Below are 24,817 nucleotides of genomic sequence, written 5' to 3'. Positions count from 1 at the left end.
CCAATTTAAAAGCCTTCAAAATAAAAAAAATTCCAAATTTGCGACCACTTTACGACAACTTAAATGCATAGCCAAAACATTGTATTTTAATTAAATATCTGAAAAATTTGATTGTTTACATTGTAGATTTAAGTTTCTACTAAAACATTAATAGTTTAGCAACCCTGCCGCTTTAATTTAAACTAAACAAGACAACTTAACTTAAAATACAATGCTAATTAGTTTGTTTTGACTAGCTTCTTGCTACTAAAGTGTAAGCAAAACCCTACATAACAAACGCACGTTACTTGTGGCTTGAAGCAAAATTCGTTTGTTTACATTTTAAAAAAAAGAAACAGAAAATCTCATCTTTGCTTCGATTGTTTTTCGCTCATTAAAAAATGTGTTTTTTAATGATTAGGTTTGATTTCCAATAAACGCAAAAAGTATTTTTTTAACAACGTTAAGTAATGTGCTAATATTTAACGGTATGATAGTATATCGACTCTAACTACAGATTACTAGAAATATTTTTAAAATCTTAACCAAAAAAATGTTATGACAATTTGTTGCACTACTTCATATTAATTTAATAAGCGAAAATATAACATAAATTTTGCAATAATATATAATCATTGTTTAAGTTAATACATTGTTGTAAAAAACAAAATAATTGCCAAAATATTTTCTAAATAATTTTTATGACAAGTTTTGCTATAAATGTTGATTATTTTGCAATAAGTTTTAAACTAAAAGCAAAGTCAAAGCAAAACTAAAAGCAAAGTCGAAGCAAAACTAAAAGCAAAGTTGAAGCAAAAGTTTTAAATGTACACTTAATTACTTAAATATATTATAACAGTCATAAAATAACGATTACTATATTTTATATTTACATAATTAAATTTGTCGATAGAAAAGCAAACGTCAATAGCAATAATATTAAAATCACGATTTAAAGGGCAATCATCTTGAATGCGTAAGTATTATTTTTAAACGTAAATCAACAAAGGCACAGGAAAATTATTTATAAGTAAGAAGATAATGAGTATAAACACTGTAATCTCTGAATATGACAAACATCCCCGGATTTTTAATGTCATCTACCACACTATCGTACACATCGTCACTGCCAGGTTTCGAAGGTACCACCTTTGTATCAGGAGTACCCAAAGTATATTCACCACAAATTACCTCGTTTAGAAACATACTTCTATTTCCATCGTTGTGAGCATCTGCAAACTCATGAGAATATTCAGCGGATGTAGCAAAGTAAACACCATGGCCGAAATATGTTGCTAAAGGTGAATTGAAAGCAGAATTATTTGGTAAAGTTTCATTGCCTATCTATGTTAAAAATACTACAAAAAGTGGTACTTTTGTATTGAATAACATTTTACCATTTTTTCCCGCATAACTTCGATCAAATCCATTCTTACAAATTGTTGAACAAACATTTTTAGCAGTTCCATGAAATAATTCCCGAGTTGCCAGTTGATTTATATTGTCTCGTGACATTCGACTTGCAACCTTTTGTTTGTGGGCAACAAATTGAACATACAATGTTGGATTTTCAATCCTTTCCAGCTTCAAAAATACAAAAAAAACATTATTAAAAATATCACAAAAAATTTAATATTAAAAAATTTAAGAGTTAATAAGGGTAAGACTAGGCCATGAAATAACATTAATAACTGTATGATTTAAAATATAACTTTTTAAGTTGATTGCTTGACGTAACTTTTACCTTTACAACAGAATTCATTGGAAGTTTGGCATCTTTGTATTTTTGCAAAACATTTTTAAACTCATTTGTGGATTCGTCAACAGCAATCAATTTAAAAGAGTCTTTATCATCAGTATTCCAAATACTCCAATTAGTTGGGAAATCATCTGGAATATTGGAATAATAGTTTAGCAAATGACTTGTTACAAAAAAGACTTTAAAGTTTAAATTTTATTGATACAAATTATTTCAAATAAAAAAAGTTCATGCTATGAACATACTTTTTGAATTTAATAATCGATAAATTGTAATAGATTTGTTGGTGACCAAACATTTTACAGAGAAGTTGTTTGATGTGTTTTGATGTATTGTCGCTTCAAATTTTTGCACTTTTCCGTTTTCTTCAAATTCAAACACAGAATTTGTCTGAGTATTCTCATCCTAAAGTAAATATTAAATTACAAACTGTGAACAAGCAATAGGCAGTGTTTGGTCATAACTTAATTATGTTGTAGTTTATTTGAACCAAACATGAAAAAATTTTTTTTTATAGAAATTACTTACGTATTTTTGCTCCAATTCTACACAACACAATGGTGGAAAGTTTTGAAATACGTTTGAAGAATTTTCTTCTTTGTATTTCCACTGAACAAACTTAGATATCTGAATTGCTTTTTCGTGTTTTTTTAAAAATCTCCTCAACTTTAACTTTGCCAATTTTAAATTTGACTTCAAACCCTCAAAGGTTATATTGCTAAAATGTCAAAAATTTAAACAAAAAGGGTGTTAACTATTTTTAGTTTGTCTTTTAAAACCACTACGTAAATGATTAATTTACTGTTATACTCACGTGCCAGTTACTGATATTTTCAAATTGTGTTCAACTTCAAGTTTTTGAGCCTCTTTCTTAAATTCATTCTCAACGATTTTGTTGTTCAATAATTTGGTTTCCTCTGATTCAACGGAAAACATTTTGTTCACATATTTTTCCAAATCATTGCAAGCCTTTGCAAGAAATTTACAGTTATTTTAAGCCGAAACAATTTAAAGTCTATTATATATATTACGACTCGTGCAAACCTTTTGCCCTAAAACAAGTAAAAATTATAAAAAAAAAAAGACAATCAACATATATTTTTCTATAAAATCCATTTCAAAAAGTCATATGTATACTAACTTTATTTGCATTCTCCTTTACCCCAGTAATTTTAAATGTAATCTCATTTGATTCAGTTGTATTTCTTTTATCTGCAAACACTACAAGTTATTTGGATTTAAAAAAATACATATAAATAACAATTGTTAACAGTAAAACTGAAATTTTATAGTGTCACAAAAAATGTAAAAATAAAAAGTTAATTTAGAATAGGTTGAAGATAAACTGGTTAATTAATAGAGTATAATATTTGCTAAAAAGTTAAACACAAAAAATTAAACCGTAAATAATTTATAGTTTTAAACAAAACTTACAATGAGTCCTTCATTAAAAACTTTAGTTAGTTTTACCTAATACTTTTTTTTGTGGTAAAGTCCCATCTGTATATGGCAAAATTTCAGCTTTAAAATTCTCAACCATTGAAGCTTGATAAATTACGATCTTAATGTTTCTCAATTTTTTTGGATTTTCTTTGGAAAAATCTTTAATGGCAGAATAGATTCTTTCAGCAACGTCATCGCTGTTTAATTTCAAATCACCTGAAATTAAAATAAAATCATAAAAATTTTACCATCAGGAGTTGTTAAAATATATCCTTTAAAGTGAGCTAAGAAAGTAAAATGTAGCAAACCTGTCCCAAGAGCTGGTAGAGCAATTGACTTTAAGCCCAAGTCTTCAGACTTTTTAAAGATGGATATCAACACATTTATCAATTCTTCTTTAACTTTAGAAACAGGAAGATGGAATAAATATTTGCACAAATTTCCTCCAGTTGTAAGTTTATAATCTGATGTTGATTCAATTGGATTTTCTTGACATTCTTTTTCAGTATCAGTACCAATAGAAGCCAATATAGCTTTAGATAGGACACCTATGATAAATATGGGTAATAAACTAATTTTGGTTAATACTACAAATACTAAATCATTCAAAAATCATTTTTTATCTAAAAATCTAAACAAAATTTAACATACTTGACAACTTGTAGCTTTCGTCAGTTGTGTTAACAATAGCATCAGTGACTGTTTTTGTAATATCACCTTGATCCACTTCCACCTTTATACAACCTATTTCAGTTGAAGTTACTCTGATTTTATCAAGAAAGGTCTGTTTACACAAAATAATGTTAAAAAGCTAGTTGATTTGCTAAAGAAAATAATTCTGGTATGATTGATTATACCTCATATATAAAAGTTCACAAACCTTTATTTGTTGTTTATCGCCTGGTAATAAGACAACATTTACAAATTTAAGATTGTTTCCCTTGAACAAATCAATTCCCTTTTGTAAACAAGTTGCCACGATGTTGACAGGAAATTTAAATCCACCAGCACCCAAACAAGAAAATGATATCGACTCAAAACCATCTGAGTCAGCTGTTTTTAAACATGTGTTAATAGCTTTTTGAAGCAAGTCTTGACTTTTGGAAGTAAAATCATCCAAGAAAACATGATAAATTTTTTGACAACTCAAATTGTAACCCCTGGTTTCTACCATATCCCCTTCATCATATTTTAAAGATTTAAGGTTGGCATTCTAAAAAATAGTGTTTTTGTTAAAATTATTAATCTGGCAGAAAACAATTAACTCAATCTTAACCTTTAATTGTTCACCAGCCTTTAATAAAACTGCTCTTTCAATGCCAGAACCCTGGCCAGGATAAAATTCCCCGACATTTGTGGAAATTACAATCACATCAGTCTAAAAATTTTAAAATAAATACAATTAATCAACTTAAGGTTTTATATTATATATATTTATATATAGACCAAAAATAAAATATTTAACAGAAAAAAGAACGTTACCAACCTCTTGCAGTGAAATATCTCCCAATATAAATCTTATTGTCGGTTTAGCAGAGCCAGTGTTTACATTTTCCTTTTAAATCAAGACACACGAGTAATAACTTATTTTTATTTAAAAACTTTGTGGCCTTGTAAAGTTCAAACACTACCTTACATTTACATAGAAAAAGTTCAAACACTACTTTACGTTTGCTAAACACGGTATAAATACAAACAAAGAGAGCTACCTACCTTAGAATCATATGTTATTTTCAAAGTTTTTGTTTTAGCAATATCGCTTAACGTTGTTACATATTGCGAAAGTAAATTTTCATTACAAGGTTCTGCAATGTTAACCTATATTTAAAAAAAACTGTTATTTTTTACAAACTGGGTATACCCCTTTTAAAATTTGATTTAATTTTACTTAAATGCCAAACTGCTTTACTAAAACATTTTAAATGGCTGGACTGTAAGGTATTAAAACACCACATCCAAAGACTATACCTCAAAGTCTTGGCTGTTTTCTACAATGGTTCCAACAATCGAATTAATTAACGAGCTGTCATCTTTGTCAATATTAGTCCAATAAGCTGGCAATGCAACTGAATTGAATCCCTTACACAGAGACAAACTTGCCAGAATGCAGGGTCGTATGTTATTGAACTTCGAACCATAGTCTTCATCATAGCTAATAAAAATAAAATTTATTTAAAAAATAAGAGCCTTGGATTATTTGTAGAAAATAAATAAATTGTGGTGACAAAATATTTAGACTAAAACAATGCTTACCTTGGAATTTCAACATATATAATCTTTTTGAATTTCAAAGCCTTAACATCAGAGCAATCGATTTCATAAGCATTTACATTTTCAAACGTAGTCTCTTTAAACAAACTTTCGTCTAGAGTCACTTGGCTTTCTTCAACTATAAGATAATACAACAATGCCAAATAACACCTTTAGAGTACTTACAATATTTATTTACCTACCCAAAACAGACGAAATATTTAAAAAAGTGTTGCTGGAAGGATCAGCTTCCGTTAAAGCATTTGATTGGTCTAATTCTACGGGAATGACTAATACTTCACATTCTAATTCAATGGTTGAGTTCTTAAAAACTCTAATCGCTGAATTGGAATTAACAGAATTAATTTCCAACTTCAGCTAAAAATATCAAAATACTAATTATAAAGGGGTAAAGTATACTTGTTAACCATCTATTACTAGAATAGGTCTTTTATTTCAAAATATATTTCTTAGTTTTGTTTTCTAAAGTCTAGGTAAAATTATAAGTAAAAAAAAATTACATTTGAATTTAAGTTAGAACTTCTTTTTGTTTCTTCAACTTGAATATAGCACAAATGTTTTTCTTCAGTTTTTCTCAAAAATTCTTTGCCCTCTTTATTGCCTTGAAAATATTTTTGTACCCCAAATGTTTTGAAAGTTTTGTCAGTATGAATGCAAGAGCTGAATGTTTCAAGAACCCAATTCATTGCTAAATAATAAGAAAAAGTTTACCAAAATTTCTAAGATCAATTTATTTTAAATAGAAATAATTTTTAATTGAATATTGTAACGTAAGTTTGCCTGTAGTCTTTTGTATGAAAGGCGTATTAATATTTTATAGTACTTTATTTCGGAAAATTTACATACAACCGTCCACAGCTTGCATCACGATTTTAAGTGTCATTTACAGTTAAACTTATAAATCACGTGTTTCAGAACACGTGGTAGAGATACGGTGTAAACACGCGACTTGAGGTGTAAGCACGTAACTAGGAACAGATAACACTTAGCGTAAACAAGAAAATTGCGGATTTGTTCCAATATACTTACCTAAATCCACATCTGAAGCCTGGCCGGTCATTTTGATAATTTTGTTCTTTTGTAACTTAATATCAACGTTTTTAATTGGTGGGTTTGTGTCTTTGATAAATTTTATCAGGGAAATTATAAAGGAGTCACAAAGTAAAGAATTTGTAACATCGACCGTGGTTGTTTTTTCAAAAGTACCCTCAAAATATGTTTTAATTTGTTCTGCAACTTTTTGCAAGTGATCTGAATCTCCAGCAATTGTAATAGAGTCAGCCTAAAGATATATAGATAAATTAAATATAAAAAGTGTAAATTAAACCAGTCTTAAGTTATAAACACTAGTTAGCCATAAGGTAATAAAGGGAATTTAACATGGTTAGTTAAGGTTTTAATTACGTGCCTCAATCGCAATATCAACTGGTCGCATTGCATTAATAGAACTTGTTAAATGTTGCCAATTTGCATGAGAAGTCTTTTTCTTGATGTTAGAAAATTGCAAAGTTTGAACCGAAATGTATTCGTTTAAAAAGTCGTAGACTTGTTGTGCAAAATTATCCTTCGCCTTATATAAAAGTGTTGAATTACCATTTAAAAGTTGGAGAGAGGCTAAATTAACACAAAGGTTAGTAAATAGTTTTATCAAAGAACCAATAGATAACATGTCATATTAACAGTTCTGCAAACATTATAATACACTTGGCTAGGTTCCCGTAAAAGCTCATAAATTATATGTAAATTTTTAACGGCGTCGAGTTCTAATGTTAAGCTATACAATCACAACGATATCTTGTTGTGTCAGGATGTGTACACGCCATCAGTGTTCAAGAGATATAATAAAAATTGTTGTTTAACCTTTAATTTTGTTTTGTCGAAATTTTGTGTGAAGGTCATCTCTTAAATCTTGATTACCCAGTAATTTTGCCAAGTAATCTAACTTTGCCAAAACATCAAAATTAATGGCCACCAGTTTCTTTGATATCTGTTATTTTATAAAACATTTATAAAATTGTTAAATTTACCAAAATAAAATAGGTAAAGATAGGGTTTAAAATAAGCTTTTACAGCAAAACGTCTAAAAAAATTTATTGCCAGGTAATTTTAATACCTTAGAGTAAATTTTACGCAGTTTATTGTAAGCCTAACTATAGTTAGTAGAATTGTAAAATAATCTTTACCCAATTGCTTTGCAAATTATCATCAAATGCTGTAAAATTTGCTAAGTCTCCTTTTAATTCAACTTCAAAAGTTCTAGGAAACTGAGTTAATTCCAAACCCAGTTTTTTACTTAAATAAGTAAAAATATCGCAATCCACAGCAAACCTAAATCAAACATAACGGTTACCCAGTTATTATTTGAAAAGGGTGTTTACACTTTTGATTAAACCTAAAATTTTGTCACCCAATTATTTACTTACCTAAAAAACGATTGCATATATTTTCTCTTTGCTGTATGTAACAAATTAGAACTGCTATACTCTTGTAAGTATTTGTCAACTGCTGCAAGTGCTTTTTCTCTTCCCGTTAAAACTAGTTTTCCATCGTCTTTCGATGTCCATCTAAAATTTAATATTCGGTTAGTGTAATTATATAATTTTAAAACGTAATATTAGACCGTAGTAAAAAGCTTTAAATGGTTACCGTATGTAAACAGAAAATTTAACATTCGACGTATTCTTTTTATCAACGATAAATTCAAAAAGATTATTTTCAACGGTCCAGCCATTTTTTTGAAATAAATCAAGTAGATTTTTATTAGGATATCGCCTTGTTTTTAAGTATATGTCATCACTGAAGTCTATAAAATGTATTTTTAAAATTCTTTGACAGGATGAAACCGAAACCTGAAACAAGGTGAAAGATAACTTTTAACTAAAAAACACGTTTGTCCAAAAGTAAAAAATTTCCCTAGAAAACAAAGCTACGTTGACCATTTGTTATTACCGATGTGTTCAACTGCTTTCCGTACAAAGTAAACGAATTGTCCTTTTCTTCCATTCGTAACTCTGCATACTCTGAGGCTAGCTTTTGTAGCTTGGAAAATTCTTCTTTATTCTTAGTTATGTAAGAACCAACGTCATAGCTAATTCCCGATAGGATTTCAAACTCTACAAAAAATATACAACAAAAATCTTAGTGCCAAATAGAAAATGGTTAAGCACGTTTTTAATATTTTTTGCTAAAAGTAAATAATTTAAATTTTGTTTTTAATAAATGCATGTTGTTGAAATTTTTTAATTATAATACCGACAAAATAAAACTAAATGGGCTATTTTAAAATAGTCACAATTCTAAACAATTTTATAAAATTTACAAGTTATAAGAAAAGAAATTTTTTGAAGTAAATTTGCAACTAGGACAAAGTTAACAAGACTTTAACAAGACTTACCCGAGGTTTCATCCATAGTTTTCCAGCATCTGAATATAAACTTATAAATTTGCGATCTAATAACGTTTACGTTTAAACTATTTACTATAAGCTGTAAAAAAACATGTAGTTTATTATGAAATACAAGTTTCAAAATATTTTATTTAACTAAAAATTCTCTGGTGCAATTCAATTCTGTCTGCAACAAATAATAAAGAAATTAAACTTTTTAAAAACATCAGTAACTTCTTATCTTCGTAAAAATGTTTGCTCTTTTAATTTAACAACATACTTAACGTAAAATTGATGGCCAATTAATTATTAACCTGGTGACATCAAAAAAACTAAATTTGATATGTGCCCAAAAATAAATCAGTAAAGTCTTTATTAACTTTAAAATATTTCATTTTTTTATTTTTTGGGCTTTTTGAATGAAGTACCCATAAATTATATGTATTGCGTGGTGTTTAAAACAACTTTTCATAAAGTTTAAAACAACTTAACAACTTTCCATAAAGTTTAAAACAACTTTACAACTTTCCATAATGTTTAAACTTTACAAATAAACCCCTATAGCTAGGCAATGTTTGTAACGAATTTTTTTTCCATATCACTGTAAGTTAGGGTTTATATTTTTAATTGGGGAAGGGTGTGCTGTTATGTCGTGTTTGAGCTATCTGTGAACGCCGGGTTTAAGGATAAATGCTGTGGCAATAGTTCGGCTCGTACTCCGCTGCTATGACCGCTTAACCAAACTACCGGACTATAATGAATTTTTTGTTTTGTTCAAGAGTTCGGTTACTACCGGACTAGTAGCGGCAGGTGTTCTATACAATGCAATAAAATCGTAAAATTACAAACTCTTGGCCTGGCGGAAAAAATGTCGACGCTAGACACATTTTTTTTAATAAATAATAACTTTATTCAATTAAAATACCACCCGCACAATATTAAGCCAGATTCACACATGTAACGGTAAATCGTATAGCGGTGTCAAGTCGTTAAAAAAACGCTTTCTACGCTTTAACGCTGACCGTATCAGACTTGTTGCATTAAAACTTCGGTTCACGTTAATTGTCCGTACCCAGAAAAAACTGATAAACACTACGAGGTCGACTGAAAATAAGGGTATGGAAATTGAAGGAACGGAAAATGTGGAAACGGAAAATAAAAGAACCGGAAAATGAAGAAACGGAAAACAAAGGAACCAGAAAATGAAGGAACGGAAAATGGAAGAACCGGAAAATGAAGAAACGGAAAATGAAGGAAACGAAAAATAAAGGAACCGGAAAATGAAGGATAGCAAAAAAGGATAGGGCGGAATCTTGAATACTAAAACGCGGAAATACCGTTGACTGTTTATTTAGAATTACTGTTATTTATTCGAGAACTGATAAGCGATAATGAGTTAATTTTTATGACCCCAGCATACCCTAACTCTCTTCTATAAATTGCCCGTTTATTTCTAAAATAATATTGACTTAAATACAAATAAACAGTCAACGGAATTTCCGCGTTTTATTTTTTTAAAATTCCGCCTCTCCTTTTTTCACTTTCCTTCAATTTCCGTTTCTTCATTTTCCGATTCCTTCATTTTCCGTTCCTTCATGTTCCGGTTCCTTCATTTTCCGTTCCTACATTTTCCGGTTCCTTCATTTTTCGTTCCTTCATTTTTTGGTTCCTTCATTTTCCGTTCCTTCATTTTCCATTCCCTCAAATTCCGCGTCCCCACACTACGTACCTCCCAAATTTACTCGTAGCTTGTACGTAACTCTCCTACGCAACGCCTTTTTCGTTTTGTGTGGTTCTCTCGTTTTGTGAACGAACCGTTGTTTTGTCTAAGGTACTTTACCGGTTACTCAGGGTTACCCTTACCCCAATCCTCTTCTAATTAACAATACACTTCGTTGGGGGCCTGTCTGCTAATTAACAACAAACTTGGATAGGGTTGGGGTAAGGGTATATATATTTGAAGACTAAGATGATGTCTGCAAAACAACCGTCGGTGTTCAGTAAAGTCGCAAACTTAAAACAATAGGTCTTGTCTGACGACTATTGTTTTATTACACTAAAATGTGGTAATTTATAGCTAAAGTTTTTTATTTATTGTTTATTATTTATTCGCATAGGCTACATTGCAAGAGAGCTATCTCGTAAATATTACGTAACTCCTAAATTCACTGGTTTTGTAAACGTAACTTTTTTTTGTTGAGTTACGGCCAGTTAACGTGAACCAAAACTTCTACTCAGTATTGCTTTAGCACATAAATATCATAAAATCTTACTAAATATTTCAATGTATTTTCGAGCAAATTTTATTTTTTTATGCTCTACCTGATTTATTTAATAACAAAGTTTTACGCAGTCTAAACAAAGCTGTTTTTATTGAATAAAAATGGCACTTTTCGGTACTAATATGTTTAAAATCTAGTATATGCCTAGTCCATAACCTTCAAGTAACCGAATGTTTTAAATAAAACCAAAGTTAAACTAATACATCAGATTGCTGACACTTTTCATCCATTGTGTTCGCTACACCAACAAGATTCGCATCACGTGACTATTGTCTAGGCAAAAATGTGAATAACAGTAGCCAAGGTCTGGTTCGGCGTTAAGATTTTAACAAAGACGTGTTTTTTTACACTTAACATAAAATATAACGATTTTTTTTAAATATAACGTTGACTGTTTATTTGTATTTTGGTCAAAAAAAATTTAGGGTAAGGGTAAGCTGGGGTTTATAAATAGTGTGTAATTGTCGATATTTGGTGTTCGATCAAGTGAAAGAGTATCCTTCAATAAAAAGCCGAAGGAATTTCCGCGTTTTCCGCGTTTTATGTCTTAAGATTCCGCTTCCGCATGTGTGAATTCGCTTTATACTTTTCTCTCGAGACCGGTTTTTCAGATAGCTCACACACGACACTTAGTGATAAACTTTACAATTAAAAGCGAAATATCTATCCTTTTAAAAAAAAAAACGCTTTCTACGCTTTAACGCTGACCGTATCAGACTTGTTGCATTAAAACTTCGGTTCACGTTAATTGTCCGTACCCAGAAAAAACTGATAAACACTACGAGGTCGACTGAAAATAAGGGTATGGAAATTGAAGGAACGGAAAATGTGGAAACGGAAAATAAAAGAACCGGAAAATGAAGGAACGGAAAACAAAGGAACCAGAAAATGAAGGAACGGAAAATGGAAGAACCGGAAAATGAAGAAACGGAAAATGAAGGAAACGAAAAATAAAGGAACCGGAAAATGAAGGATAGCAAAAAAGGATAGGGCGGAATCTTGAATACTAAAACGCGGAAATACCGTGGACTGTTTATTTAGAAACTTCATTTTCCGATTCCTTCATTTTCCGTTCCTTCATGTTCCGGTTCCTTCATTTTCCGTTCCTACATTTTCCGGTTCCTTCATTTTTCGTTCCTTCATTTTTTGGTTCCTTCATTTTCCGTTCCTTCATTTTCCATTCCCTCAAATTCCGCGTCCCCACACTACGTACCTCCCAAATTTACTCGTAGCTTGTACGTAACTCTCCTACGCAACGCCTTTTTCGTTTTGTGTGGTTCTCTCGTTTTGTGAACGAACCGTTGTTTTGTCTAAGGTACTTTACCGGTTACTCAGGGTTACCCTTACCCCAATCCTCTTCTAATTAACAATACACTTCGTTGGGGGCCTGTCTGCTAATTAACAACAAACTTGGATAGGGTTGGGGTAAGGGTATATATATTTGAAGACTAAGATGATGTCTGCAAAACAACCGTCGGTGTTCAGTAAAGTCGCAAACTTAAAACAATAGGTCTTGTCTGACGACTATTGTTTTATTACACTAAAATGTGGTAATTTATAGCTAAAGTTTATTATTTATTGTTTATTATTTATTCGCATAGGCTACATTGCAAGAGAGCTATCTCGTAAATATTACGTAACTCCTAAATTCACTGGTTTTGTAAACGTAACTTTTTTTTGTTGAGTTACGGACAGTTAACGTGAACCAAAACTTCTACTCAGTATTGCTTTAGCACATAAATATTATAAAATCTTACTAAATATTTCAATGTATTTTAGAGCAAATTTTATTTTTTTATGCTCTACCTGATTTATTTAATAACAAAGTTTTACGCAGTCTAAACAAAGCTGTTTTTATTGAATAAAAAAGGCACTTTTCGGTACTAATATGTTTAAAATCTAGTATATGCCTAGTCCATAACCTTCAAGTAACCGAATGTTTTAAATAAAACCAAAAATAAACTAATACATCAGACACTTTTTATCCATTGTGCTGACACTTTTATCCATTGTGCTCGCTACGCCAACAAGGTCCGCATCACGTGACTATTGTCTAGGCAAAAATGTGAATAACAGTAGCCAAGGTCTATAGTTCGGCGTTAAGATTTTAACAAAGACGTGTTTTTTTACACTTAACATAAAATATAACGATTTTGAAAATTCAATTTAAAAACTAATTGAAAATGCGTTGACTGTTTAATTGTATTTAGGTTAAAAAATATAGGGTAAGGGTAAGCTGGGGTTTATAAATAGTGTGTAATTGTCGATATTTGGTGTTCGATCAAGTGACAGAGTATCCTTCAATAAACAGCCGAGGGAATTTTCGCGTTTTCCGCATTTTATATCTTAGGATTCCGCTTCCCTATTTTTTGTCTTCCTTCAATTTCCGTTCCCTCATTTTCAGGCGACCAATTAACGCTAGATGTGTGAATTCGCTTTATACTTTTCTCTCGAGACCAGTTTTTCAGATAGCTCACACACGACACTTAGTGACAAACTTTACAATTAAAAGTGAAATATCTATCCTTTTAAAATTTGACGTGAAAATCATTATATTATTAATAATTTTGTTATAAATAACTGAAAAACGAATATACACATTATATAAAATCTCAATAACTATAGACATTAAAGATTTAAAAAATTCTAAAGTTTCAATAAAAAATCAAAAAAATAATTAAATTAGTGATTATTAGTTTGATGTAGATCCGTGAAACAATGACGTCACTATATGTGACGTAAAAGCAGTTATTACAAATTTTTAAGATAGTTCAAGTATATTTTTAAATTTGATTTTGTGCTAGGTAAGTTATGCAAAAAAAAAACATGATTAAGAATTTAATAACTAAATCTATGTTATTTTTTAGCAAATTATAATTATTTAGATAAATTTAGATTTTAAATTTTATGAATTTTTAACTATTAATCATTTTACGTCGTCTGTTAAAAACAACTTACGTCATGTGTAAAATAAAAAGTTATAAAACGTAGACTGTTATATAACTTTGTGCCCTGTTACATAACAGGCGTGCTCCGATGACGTCATAGATGATTGTTACGTAATTCGAAAATCTGTTATTGTTACCTGTTAGTATAAAATGGGGCAGCTTAAATAAAATGTCGGTTATTTTAATTAGGGTGTTTCGGTTTGGCATTATTTTTAAATGCCCGAAGCCGTTCCCAGGGCTTACAGTTTTATCGCTGCAATTACAGTCATTATAATAACACTTGTAAACAAAAAACAGTAGCGCAGAGTTGAATTATAAATAATAGAGTAGGTCAAATGACAGCATCATTCAGTCATTTAGTCAGTGTTTAAATGCTAGTTGCAACTAAAACTGTTTTTAGTGTTACAGTAATCTATAATATTTTTAGAATATAGAATTCGTGTTAACGTATTACGGGCATGAACGTGGTACGCATTTTTGTAAAACTATTTATTTTTGGTTTAGGTTAAAGCGTTTTGAAGCAAAATTTTTAAAAATGGAAGCGATTCGTACTGGTTTAGTTGTTTTAGCTTTTGTGGCCTTCATTCTTTCATTCGTCTTTGCATATCTTAATCAGTTTGAAATAGAAGGTAAGTTGCTTGAAAACTTAGAGTAAACTTTTGGTATGTAACTGTTTTATTGCGTCTTAACCATTTCAAACCGCAGTTAAATGGGTTTACATTAGACAATACTGCCAATTCAAATTCACGTATAATAGCTGTATGAGTGTAATATGCGAATGTAATAAACTAATCGACATCCTGATATTTCATATATGCGCCAATTCAAGTTACGTAACAAGCTATATTGCAATGACAAAATATCAAAAACACATTAACAAATTTGATTGTATAACTAAATTAATTTAAAATGTTCAACTATTTTGTTTTAACTTTTTGTTATAGCGCTTTACAAAAGCACTAATGGGAAAATAGATGCGAAATATTTTCAGCAAGTTTCACCAGCAGGAATTGCATTTGGGATTGTGTGGCCAATTATTTACACATGGAATTTAGCTGGCGTGATTTACTTGCTAGTTGGGCTGTGCCTGCCTAACTACAAAAGCCCAGTGAAGCATAATCCAACTTTAACACCCTACGTAAGCCTTCTTGTGAAAAATCATTTTTAAAGCCCTTTTTTAAATCTTTATCCTCGATGAGGATAGGTCAACTTCACGACCTAAAAATAGACTAACATCAGTTACCCCGACCTAGTTCTAAGTTGCCTTTGTCAGTTTTAAATCCTTTTTTTGATTATAATTGCCCAATAATTGCTATGCTGATTAAGTCTTCGCTCAGCATAAGTTTATACCGTTTACAGCGTCTTTTACTCAAGGTCGCTACAGCCTGAGAGCAGCGGGGATAGAACCCACTACCTCGTGTAGCAAGTGTTTTTACTACTACACTACTCTGTCATTTTTTTTTATTTAATCATTATTTGTATAACGAAAAACTTTGTATTTACGTTGCAGTTATTTCTGATTTGTCATGCCCTCTCATTTAGCTTGACAGTTGGTTGGCTATTTGCATTCGACCGAGAAATATTAGGACTGGCCTTGGCTTTACTCATTCTAGCTGCTCTGAGTACTTATGTTACTTTAGGAGCATCGTACAAAAATATGGTGGACAATTTACCAGAATATAAAAACAAAGGTAGGAGAAATTTCAAATTAGGATTTTTTAGTGATTGTGCAAAAACTAGATGAAAAGATAGCTTTTTATAAGACAAAAATAAGCCTAAATACAAATTCTAAAATATTTTTGTGTTCTAGTTATGCTCTGGACTGTACGGATTTTGTTACAAAATGGTTACTCGATATTTGCCACATGGATTACTATTGCTACTCATCTAAATCTATGTGATGTCATCCTGTATGAAGACAGTCCAGGCTCACCTCAAGCTATACTCAGGGGTAAATAAATTGTTAATCTTAACGTGGGTATCTAGCTTTTTTTTATTGTTCTTTTGTTATTAATATTAATTTTTTAGGAAATATTTCGATCGAGGATGCGTCGACTGTTATCTTGTCAATTCTGTTGGTTGTGATTTTGGTTTGGTTCGTTTTGGAGAATTTCGTGTTCGAGAAATATTGCCGCTACACCTTTACCATCTACCCTGTCTTTATTCTGGCGTTCTCTGCTCTTGTTTCTAAGTTGCAACCGCTAGATGCCGCCAGAAACCACGCCTTTGCTGCAGTGCAATTAGGCGTTGTAATTGTGCTGTTTCTGGCTAGAATTGCCTTGTCAATTTATCGCTGGAAAGTACGTAGCCGCCAAATTACGGCCTAAATCCTCAATATTATTGACTTCAACCTTTATATTCAGGGCTCGTTAATTTATGCATCGAATATTTAATATATACCAAGTCATTATTGCCTAATTGCAAACAAACATTTTTATATAATCGTTTTTGTTTAGTTTTTTTTTTTATACAGGAATTCAAGTTTTTTAGTTGTAGCTTTTTAATCTTTTGCGTAATAATTTAGCTTCAAAAAAGTATATTTGTTTTTAATTAATACAAACCTATAACCATCACAAAATGTATGTTTTAAGCATAATGGTAGTAGCCCTAGAAATTGATAAAATTTTGCCGAGCTATTAACCTATAAACATAATTTAATTTTTAAAATAACATTATCTACTAAACCTTGGCCAAATCTGATTTATCAAATGCAAAACCTATTAAAGTTTCTTAAATTTGCAACATAAAACTGTAAGGGTAGACAAGTAGACGAATATTTTTATTGACAGAAGAGTTATCTTGTTAAAAGAGGTATCAGTAAAAGATGTTTATTATGCAAAAACAAGTCAACAATGTTTGCAATGCGCAGAACACCTAAACAGTTAAATCTGCCGAATTCGAAGCTAAAATTAAAACCAGGTCGGTGAAATACAGTTACGTAAGAACAAAGTGCGGCGACAGCCTAGTTGTGACCGAGAATCGGGAAAAAAATCACCAAATCAGAAGCTGTACAATAGCCCAAGGATGTTATGCTAGTTAGTGAGGCGAAGAAAGAAGCAAAGTTCACGCACATATTTTGTACGCTAGGTTTAGCCCAGCAAGGGCCAGAAACATGCACGACAATTATTTTACAGTTTACAAATCAGTGACTTTGTGAGAACATTAAAACGACGAATGATCATGCAGTTTACTTTTGACCGCCGGGCAAAATAAAGCGAATGACCGGAGAGATTACGATGGTGGACAAAAAGTTGTTTTTTTTAAATAAAAAAATCGCAACTTCTAAACTTTATTTTTGAGAAGTCGTCGCACGCAAACACACACAAACGAACCAGTTCTTAAAATTGAGAACCATTTTACTACTAGAATGGTGAATAAAACCACTTAATTTAAAATAGTTATTTATAAAATAAACACAGAGCCGCGCACTTTTATACAAATCATACAAACGTTTTCGAAAGACAAAGAATGTGCACAGCAGTTTGTGCGTTAAAAAACTACAAGAAAAAATCTTTAAAAAAGAGGACATTTGTCTAAAAGCAACGCCGTACATCAAATAAAAATACCACGTCTATTAGTAAATGTACAAGTAGTAGTTTACACTCCACAAAAGTGGGTGTTAAAATAATAAACGCCTTGTAAAGTTATATATATATATAGCAAGACGTTAGTAATACAATATAGAAACATGTAATAAAACAATAAAATTGAATACAGTATCATATGTTTGCTTCGGGCATATAACTTGTGTTTTGTGGCCGATTCGTGCCGTTAAAAAGTGGCATAAATCGCTATCACAATGGTACGCTTGCCCGCTTTTTAATTAATTTAATCATATGAAAAAAATTTCTATATTTAAAAACACACCGAAGCAATTTAATCCTATGTTATTTAATTTAGTTTAAAATAGAAAAAGGAGGGAGAAGAAGAGAGTTACGCATCGTTTGGTAAACGAGAGTTGCCTTCTTCTCCACTATTCTCTAAGGATGTCGCCATGTTGTAATCTCCTGCACAAATTAACAAAAAATTATTAAAGTAAAACTTTTTATTGGGTTAATTAACAGTAATTTATGCTTACCCATTGATCCTGAAGGGGTGTTTCCATTTCGAATATGAGATGGAATCAATATGCTGTTTAAAGAAGTTTTAATTGATAACTCTGAAAAAGAAAAAAAAGCTAAAAAAAAAACATAAAAACTTTTAAAAAATTTTCTCAAAACAAACAAAAACCTTTTTCAGTAAAGTTAAAAAGAGGGGGGAGAGGGAGTCCGGATGGTAGACGAGTCGACTCGGATCTTAATTCATCAAAGAAACTGTGAGCACACGACTCCATCGGAGTGATTCTCGTCTCCGGAGAATACTCCAACAATCGACTGCAGAGCGTGATCGCCTCCGGTGGTGTACGTGGACGAAACACCTGAAAATTTTTAAATTTTAAAAATTAAATATTTTTTGTTTGACTTTTGCAAGTTTGGCATTTAGATTAACACGAGTTAAATAATTTAAAAACCTGTTATAAATTAATAAAAGATTAATCAAAAAACAGAAAATTCATTAGGAACTTCAAAAAATTTGTTTAATAAAAACTACAAAATTTTAAAAAAGATATTATTTCTGTTTTATTTAACTTAAGATGAAAGTATATTGTTTATACATGTGGGTAAAACAAAGGCAATTATGAGACTTTATAGGGTACAAATGCAATAAACTTTTAAGTAAAGTTTGACTTGAAAAAGATTTAAGACAAAGCAGTTAATTGCCCTATTTTAACAACTTAATTATACTTGTAAATAACAAAAGTTTTAAAATTATAACGCTTTAAACTAAACCAAATAAAAGTAAATGCAACCCACAAATAGATATTAAATTCTAATTAAGATATTATCGATATATGATGTAGTTTGATTCACTGCCATTTGTGGTGACTAGGTAAATTATCACAAATAAATAATTATGACCATATTACAATAAAATTAAGACCATATTACAACAATTAGAATGCCAACCATAAAACAGACTGGTATTAATTAATAGGACAAAAAAATTAACTTAAATTAAAATTATTGAAAAATACCTTTGCCCATGGATGAGCTTTGATTTGTGGAAATTTAAACTCGGTATAGTTTGGATTCATTTCTCGAATTTGATCCCGGGTCGGAGTACCTAAAACCTGATGAAAAAGTGAAAAACTTAGGTTTAAATACAATACACTTAAAAAAATTATATGTTAATGTACAATACGTAAATCTAGAAAACCTTTAAATATAGCAATAAAATATGTTTGTAAATTCTAAGTGAAAATTAAAAATTGAAATGCAGAAGGTCTAAATCCATAAAATTTAAAAGCAAGGTCACTGTAAAGTTTAAATTAGAGTTTTATTGTTTAATAGTTTAACCACAGCATTAGCAAACAAGTGCTAATTTTAAAGACACTGTCATGTAGTCAGTTTACGAAGTTGAACAAAGAAATAATGCTTAACAATAGATTCCTATAGCTTTTTTGATACATAAAATAAACAATACTTTTATATTTTAATAAGTTAAGTAAATATATAGTAAAAAACACTATCAGTAGTTCACGAAAAAGGATTAAATTTTGCAATTATTTCGCAACGTCATAAAATTAGATAAAAACAATTTTAAATATGTTTTTACCTTAATTATTTCCACAAGTTGATCGACACCACTATCCCCTGGAAAAATTGGTTGTCCTAGCAACAACTCAGCTAACACGCAACCCGCTGACCATATATCTGAACAAAAAGGTTATACAAGTTTTTAACACAGAAAAATTAAAATGAAAACTAAAAATAAATCTTTTTATTCATTCAGAGAAAATTGAATTATGCCCTACTGAAAATAGAAAGTTGAATTAGGGTAAAAAAAATAATTTATATTAATTTTAACAAAACGAAAATCTGTTTAAAAGTTAAAGGGAGTTTTTTTTTAAGGTGAAACATGTAATTTTTAGAAGTGGGCGTGTTGGTGAAAACCATGAAACCAGCATATTTTTCTACTTAATATTTCGGAAATAAGAAATTAGGTAATACACATATAATATTCTACTAAAAAACACAGTACCTTTTTGTATTTAAAACTAAGTAATTGTAGAATAAGACTTGGCCTACATGACAGAATTAGTTCCGCATAAGAGCAATATAAGCCAATAATCTTAAAAGCACTTAAACACGACTTACCAATACTGGAGGTGTAGTCAGTAGCACCAAATATAAGTTCGGGAGCACGGTAATATCGTGAGCAGATGTAAGACACGTTCGGTTCCCCTCTTACTAGTTGTTTGGCACTATTGCAAAAAAAAAAAAAAAAAAAAACATTTTAAAAAAATTTAAAAACGAAAAAAATGTAAAAATTAAAAAATAAATTTGCTGTAAAAAGTTAGCAAGCAACTGTTACATAACTTTTCAAATAAAAACAGTTTTAACAGAAACAAATTGTATATAATATTAAAAAATAAGTCTTAAGATATTGAGCCAAGGGTTTAAGCTGTTACATAAATGAAAAAAGCATGTTTCTGAAAAAAGTTTCAGACCAGTAGTTAGGTTAATAAACAACATTTAAGCTATAGCTATATTAAAATATTATATAAATAAAAAGCACAGACAACAATTGCAAAAAAATTAAAATATCAAAAAAAAATTCTAATTTTTAACTAAAAATTATATATACCAAATATAAAATTTAACACTAAACAGTTTATAAAAATTGTTTCTTTATTTTAGCTAATAAATTAAGCTTTAATTATCACACAATAATGGTTTTCACTAACCTTCCAAAATCACACAACTTTAAGACTCCGGTGGCGGGATCAAGTAGTAAATTCTGTGGTTTGATATCTCTATGACAAGTGCCTTGGGCATGGATATAAGCGAGACTTCTGAATAGTTGATACATGTACAACTGAAACACAAATGTATTTCAAGGACATCACATTTTAAATGTTAATTATTAAGATTTTTTTTAAATTAGGTCAGATCAAAAAATAGCCTGTGGTTGTTAAAAATTAACCCCCAAAAAAAATCAAAAACTGATTAACCAAAATTTTATCAATGAAATGTTTAATAAGCAATTTTTTTAAATCAATTATCACAAATAAAAGTGCCTTAAATTTTTTTTATAGATATAACCATTAATATAACAAAAAGCTAAATAAAATATACAAATAAATATGTTACTGGCATAGTTACTTATATAATCTCTGTTAAGTCATAGGACGGTTAATAATCTACAGTAACACTTACCTTTACATACAAAATTGGAATCGTTTGTTTAGACTTGCTGTAGTGTCTTGCAACTCGGTAAACTGTTTCGGGAACGTAATCCAGAACAAGGTTTAGGTAAATCTCATCTTTCTGTTAAACAAAAACACGAAAAAAATTAAAATCACAAAAAAAGTGTTTTTTAATTAATTTTTTTTTGTCAATTCATAATAAACATAATTTGTATTTTATAAGAATGACTTATAATCCAAATCCAGATTAAAAAAGAAATATATTTAGTCTAGCATTTACTTTTATAATTGGTTATTAATTATGAGTTAACTCCAGTTAGCGTTACTCCTTAATTATATTATTTGAAATGTCAGTGAAGTAATTAGCTGAAGTGTTAATTAAAAGAAATTTATATTTCTCACCTTTTCGCCGCTAGAATAAAAGTAATAACGAAGTCGTACAATGTTGCAATGGTCTAACTTTTTCATTATTTGAAGTTCGCGATTCTGAAAAAAAAATAAATTTCACAGCAAGTAATTAGTATTTCAAAATACATAGGAAGTTATGCAAGCTTTAAAAATATGTTTTCACAGAAGTCAGATCGCCAATCTGATACAAAAAAGAAGCTACATACTAATAGAAAAAGCTAAACAAAATATGTAACAGAATATGCTTAAAACAAAGGTCAACTTTGTCTTGTACAAAAGTCAGAAGTGTTTCACTTTACATGGTACTGCTAATGCAGTAAAACACAATCAATATTCCACCATGTTGCATAGATAAATTTTACCTTGAATCTCTTGTCTTGCAAAACTTTCTTTATTGCGACCATTTCATTTGTGTCAATCAGTTTGGCTTGATAAACAACACCAAACGAGCCATTTCCTGAACAATAACATAAATATAAATATAAATATTAAACCAAAACTTATGTGACAACTTATTTCAACGTAATCATATCAATAAACATGTTAACAACTTATTATAGTAAAGATTTTATTAAAGTTAATTGTAAAGCTCTGCATAAAATTTCTACACAAAATTCTTAATAAAAATTAAATTACAAAATTTTTAGACTGTTAACCTTTATTGTAACCCTTTTTAAAGAAGTGGTATTAATATATACACATTCAGTAAATGCCAAAAAATATATAATAAAACCTTAGTTTAAAACACATACTGCGCCTTAAAAGGCAATTTAATCTGAAAAAAAATTCTATAAAACAATTTAAAGTCTGTCTAACAAAAGTTTAAATTTTAAATTATGACAATTCCTAAATCTGAAGGTTATATAATATAAAATGTTAAAACAAAGACATTGCTGTAGTAGTTGTACATCAACAAGAAAAATAAAGCTGACCTATTATTTTGGTGTCTGTGTACGAAACCTCTTGGGGTCGATCGGGTCCGTGGCCTGGGGTAGCAACCACGGTTGTAGTTTTTGTCTCTTTATCTCCTTTGAATTTAACAAATTTAGGGTTATGACAGTAGCATTTTGTAACACAATTTCAAAATATCAAAAAAGCAATTTCAATGTTAAACTTTTTTATGATTTTGTGACATATACCTTTATGTATAACTGTAAGTTATTAAAATCAATAAATTAAATATTTAAAGTTGGTAAGATTGCCACAATTCTTGTAAGCTAAGTTTTTTTAGATTGAACAGGTCAGAATTCTTTAAAAAACAACACGAATGACGTATTGTAACGAATTACACATCCCACATAAATGAAATACTCCGCAAAACAAAAACATTATCCAACTACGTCATAATAGTGTTGCTGTTTGGTTATTTTAAGGTTAAAGTAAGTTTAAACAAAATTGTTATTTAACTACTAACAGACCTTACTGAAAATAGAAAAAAAACAAATTGTTTCTTATTTTAAAGATAGCAATACTCTTAATTATTAGTAATTAAATATAAATGTATGTTCTGTTTTAAATTAATTAAGCCTACCAATTGCATAATGCATACAACAATGCAAGAGCCAACATCTTTATTTGACAGTTATTATTTATATATTGCTTTTTTAATAAAAAAACATACCTTGCTAGATGCCAAAATAAATATAAATGTCTTACTTCATATAAGTTATATTCTTTACAATACTCCTGAAAAATTCTAACAATTTATAACCCTTTAACAATTTTAAAACACTTACGGCTTCCTTTCATGATTGACAAAGAAGACTTTGGTGCATATTGAGTTGGTGATAAGATGTTAGTAGCTCTGTTTAAAGACTTGTTTGGTTTGGAATGTGAATTCTGGTATGTTGTCTTACTGGATGTTTTAATTTCGCTAGATCGAATGTTCATAATATAAAGTAAATCTAAATAGTAAATAAACATTATTACACCACTTTAACAACAAGAAAAAATTGCAATTTAAACACATTGTTACAGAAATGTTGATGTAAGGACATTATTACCAATAAAATATGTTTAAAATCCAAAACTGATTTTAAACACAATGACATATAAATAGACTTATAACCAAATTAATTAAACTAAAGCATGTAGATGATAATTAACTGACTTTTATGTTGACCTTCTCCAAGTAGGCAGTTATTCTTGATGTTTCAGTTAATGTTAAAAATACTAAACAACATAAAATTTCTAAAGTTTTATAGAAAAAATTCACAAAAATTGTTTAAACTTGACCAAGTTGGTGTAATCCCAAACTGCTGACCTGACAACCTGACAACTGGCAAATGTATTTGGCAGCTTGCAAATTATTGTATTCTAAATTAAACAAACAAAACTTATCTAACTGACTAATTTTTCTCTGACAAGTCAAATGAGTTTAAAAAAAATAATGTTAAATAGAAAAAATGATTATATAAAGTTTGCTATTCTGGAAATTCCAACTTAAATCGACTAAACTCTAATTTTAATTCGTCTACTTAAAATTAGACTGGCGCACATTCACTAAATTATATAACTTAAAAAAGTTTAATTTATGTATTTTAAACAGGTTTAAATTGGCGCTTACGATAATTTAAAAACAAACCAAGTCTACCAAAAAGTCATGCCATTAATATAATTGCGTAGTTAGGCTGTATAAACGGAAAAATGTAAGCTAAGCCTACCGTGGCCACCGTCGATCAAAGTGGTGTCGGTAGGGATAAAAGAGAGACGTTCGAGCTTTTTTATTACAAACAAAAGACGATTTTATTGATTTCTGCACATAGAAATCTTATATTATTAAAATTTAAATTTTATCCTTATTTCTATGATTAAAAATGAAATGATTGTTAATATAGAACACTTTTTTTTAAATAAAATATTTGGTTTAAATATTAAAAAAATATTTACTTTTATGTGATTTAACCTTTAGAAATAAATATTGCGCTTTTCAATTTCTTCAGAATACAAACTACATTGCGCAAGAAACATCTCACATTTAACCTTTCAAAAAGTTTTAAACATAATTAATATTACTTTATACTAAAAAATTATATTCTGAATAATTTAAGTATTTTAGTTAATTTTTTTTTTAATTATTAAATTTAAAAAAAA

General features: G+C 29.6%; 3 protein-coding genes across 4 annotated transcripts; 1 reads left to right on the top strand and 2 right to left on the bottom strand.

Annotated features, from left to right (window-relative positions):
- Positions 1 to 726: 726 nt before the first annotated feature.
- Positions 727 to 8,933, bottom strand: LOC145755221 (protein mono-ADP-ribosyltransferase PARP14-like). Of its 2 annotated transcripts, none has more exons than XM_082571450.1 (26): positions 8,847 to 8,933; positions 8,402 to 8,565; positions 8,099 to 8,301; positions 7,876 to 8,016; positions 7,636 to 7,780; positions 7,313 to 7,439; positions 6,861 to 7,066; positions 6,482 to 6,734; positions 5,953 to 6,140; positions 5,635 to 5,809; positions 5,435 to 5,570; positions 5,150 to 5,333; positions 4,895 to 4,999; positions 4,668 to 4,736; positions 4,458 to 4,559; positions 4,062 to 4,394; positions 3,833 to 3,965; positions 3,490 to 3,729; positions 3,209 to 3,397; positions 2,880 to 2,959; positions 2,553 to 2,707; positions 2,267 to 2,456; positions 1,984 to 2,143; positions 1,724 to 1,869; positions 1,377 to 1,563; positions 727 to 1,274 (listed from the first exon to the last, which is right to left on the bottom strand). In XM_082571450.1, exons 1-26 carry the CDS (start codon positions 8,860 to 8,862, stop codon positions 1,000 to 1,002), a joined length of 4,302 nt encoding a protein of 1,433 aa, XP_082427576.1. In that variant the 5' UTR covers positions 8,863 to 8,933; the 3' UTR covers positions 727 to 999. The 2 variants fall into 2 exon arrangements, with proteins under 2 accessions (XP_082427576.1, XP_082427582.1); XM_082571456.1 differs by having other exon boundaries at positions 2,880 to 2,950.
- Positions 8,934 to 14,321: 5,388 nt separating this feature from the next.
- On the top strand, positions 14,322 to 16,560 carry LOC145752175 (uncharacterized). The gene is made up of 5 exons (XM_082568405.1): positions 14,322 to 14,696; positions 15,012 to 15,205; positions 15,578 to 15,758; positions 15,878 to 16,018; positions 16,096 to 16,560. The coding sequence occupies exons 1-5, from the start codon at positions 14,603 to 14,605 to the stop codon at positions 16,392 to 16,394; spliced, it is 909 nt and encodes a 302-aa protein (XP_082424531.1). The 5' UTR covers positions 14,322 to 14,602; the 3' UTR covers positions 16,395 to 16,560.
- Positions 16,561 to 16,825: 265 nt separating this feature from the next.
- Positions 16,826 to 23,984, bottom strand: LOC145764246 (glycogen synthase kinase-3 beta-like). Its single transcript, XM_082575864.1, has 13 exons — positions 23,835 to 23,984; positions 23,461 to 23,628; positions 22,657 to 22,752; positions 22,087 to 22,181; positions 21,719 to 21,802; positions 21,327 to 21,437; positions 20,855 to 20,985; positions 20,265 to 20,371; positions 19,723 to 19,820; positions 19,142 to 19,237; positions 18,298 to 18,484; positions 18,146 to 18,226; positions 16,826 to 18,074 (listed from the first exon to the last, which is right to left on the bottom strand). Exons 2-13 carry the CDS (start codon positions 23,612 to 23,614, stop codon positions 18,001 to 18,003), a joined length of 1,314 nt encoding a protein of 437 aa, XP_082431990.1. The 5' UTR covers positions 23,615 to 23,628; positions 23,835 to 23,984; the 3' UTR covers positions 16,826 to 18,000.
- Between the last annotated feature and the right edge of the window lie 833 nt (positions 23,985 to 24,817).

The sequence above is a fragment of the Corella eumyota genome, chromosome 1, assembly GCF_963082875.1.
Source record: "Corella eumyota chromosome 1, kaCorEumy4.1, whole genome shotgun sequence".
Classification (NCBI taxonomy): domain Eukaryota; kingdom Metazoa; phylum Chordata; class Ascidiacea; order Phlebobranchia; family Corellidae; genus Corella; species Corella eumyota.
The sequence above is the reverse complement of the archived record's forward strand: the minus strand, read 5'-3'. Positions and strand labels throughout refer to the sequence as shown.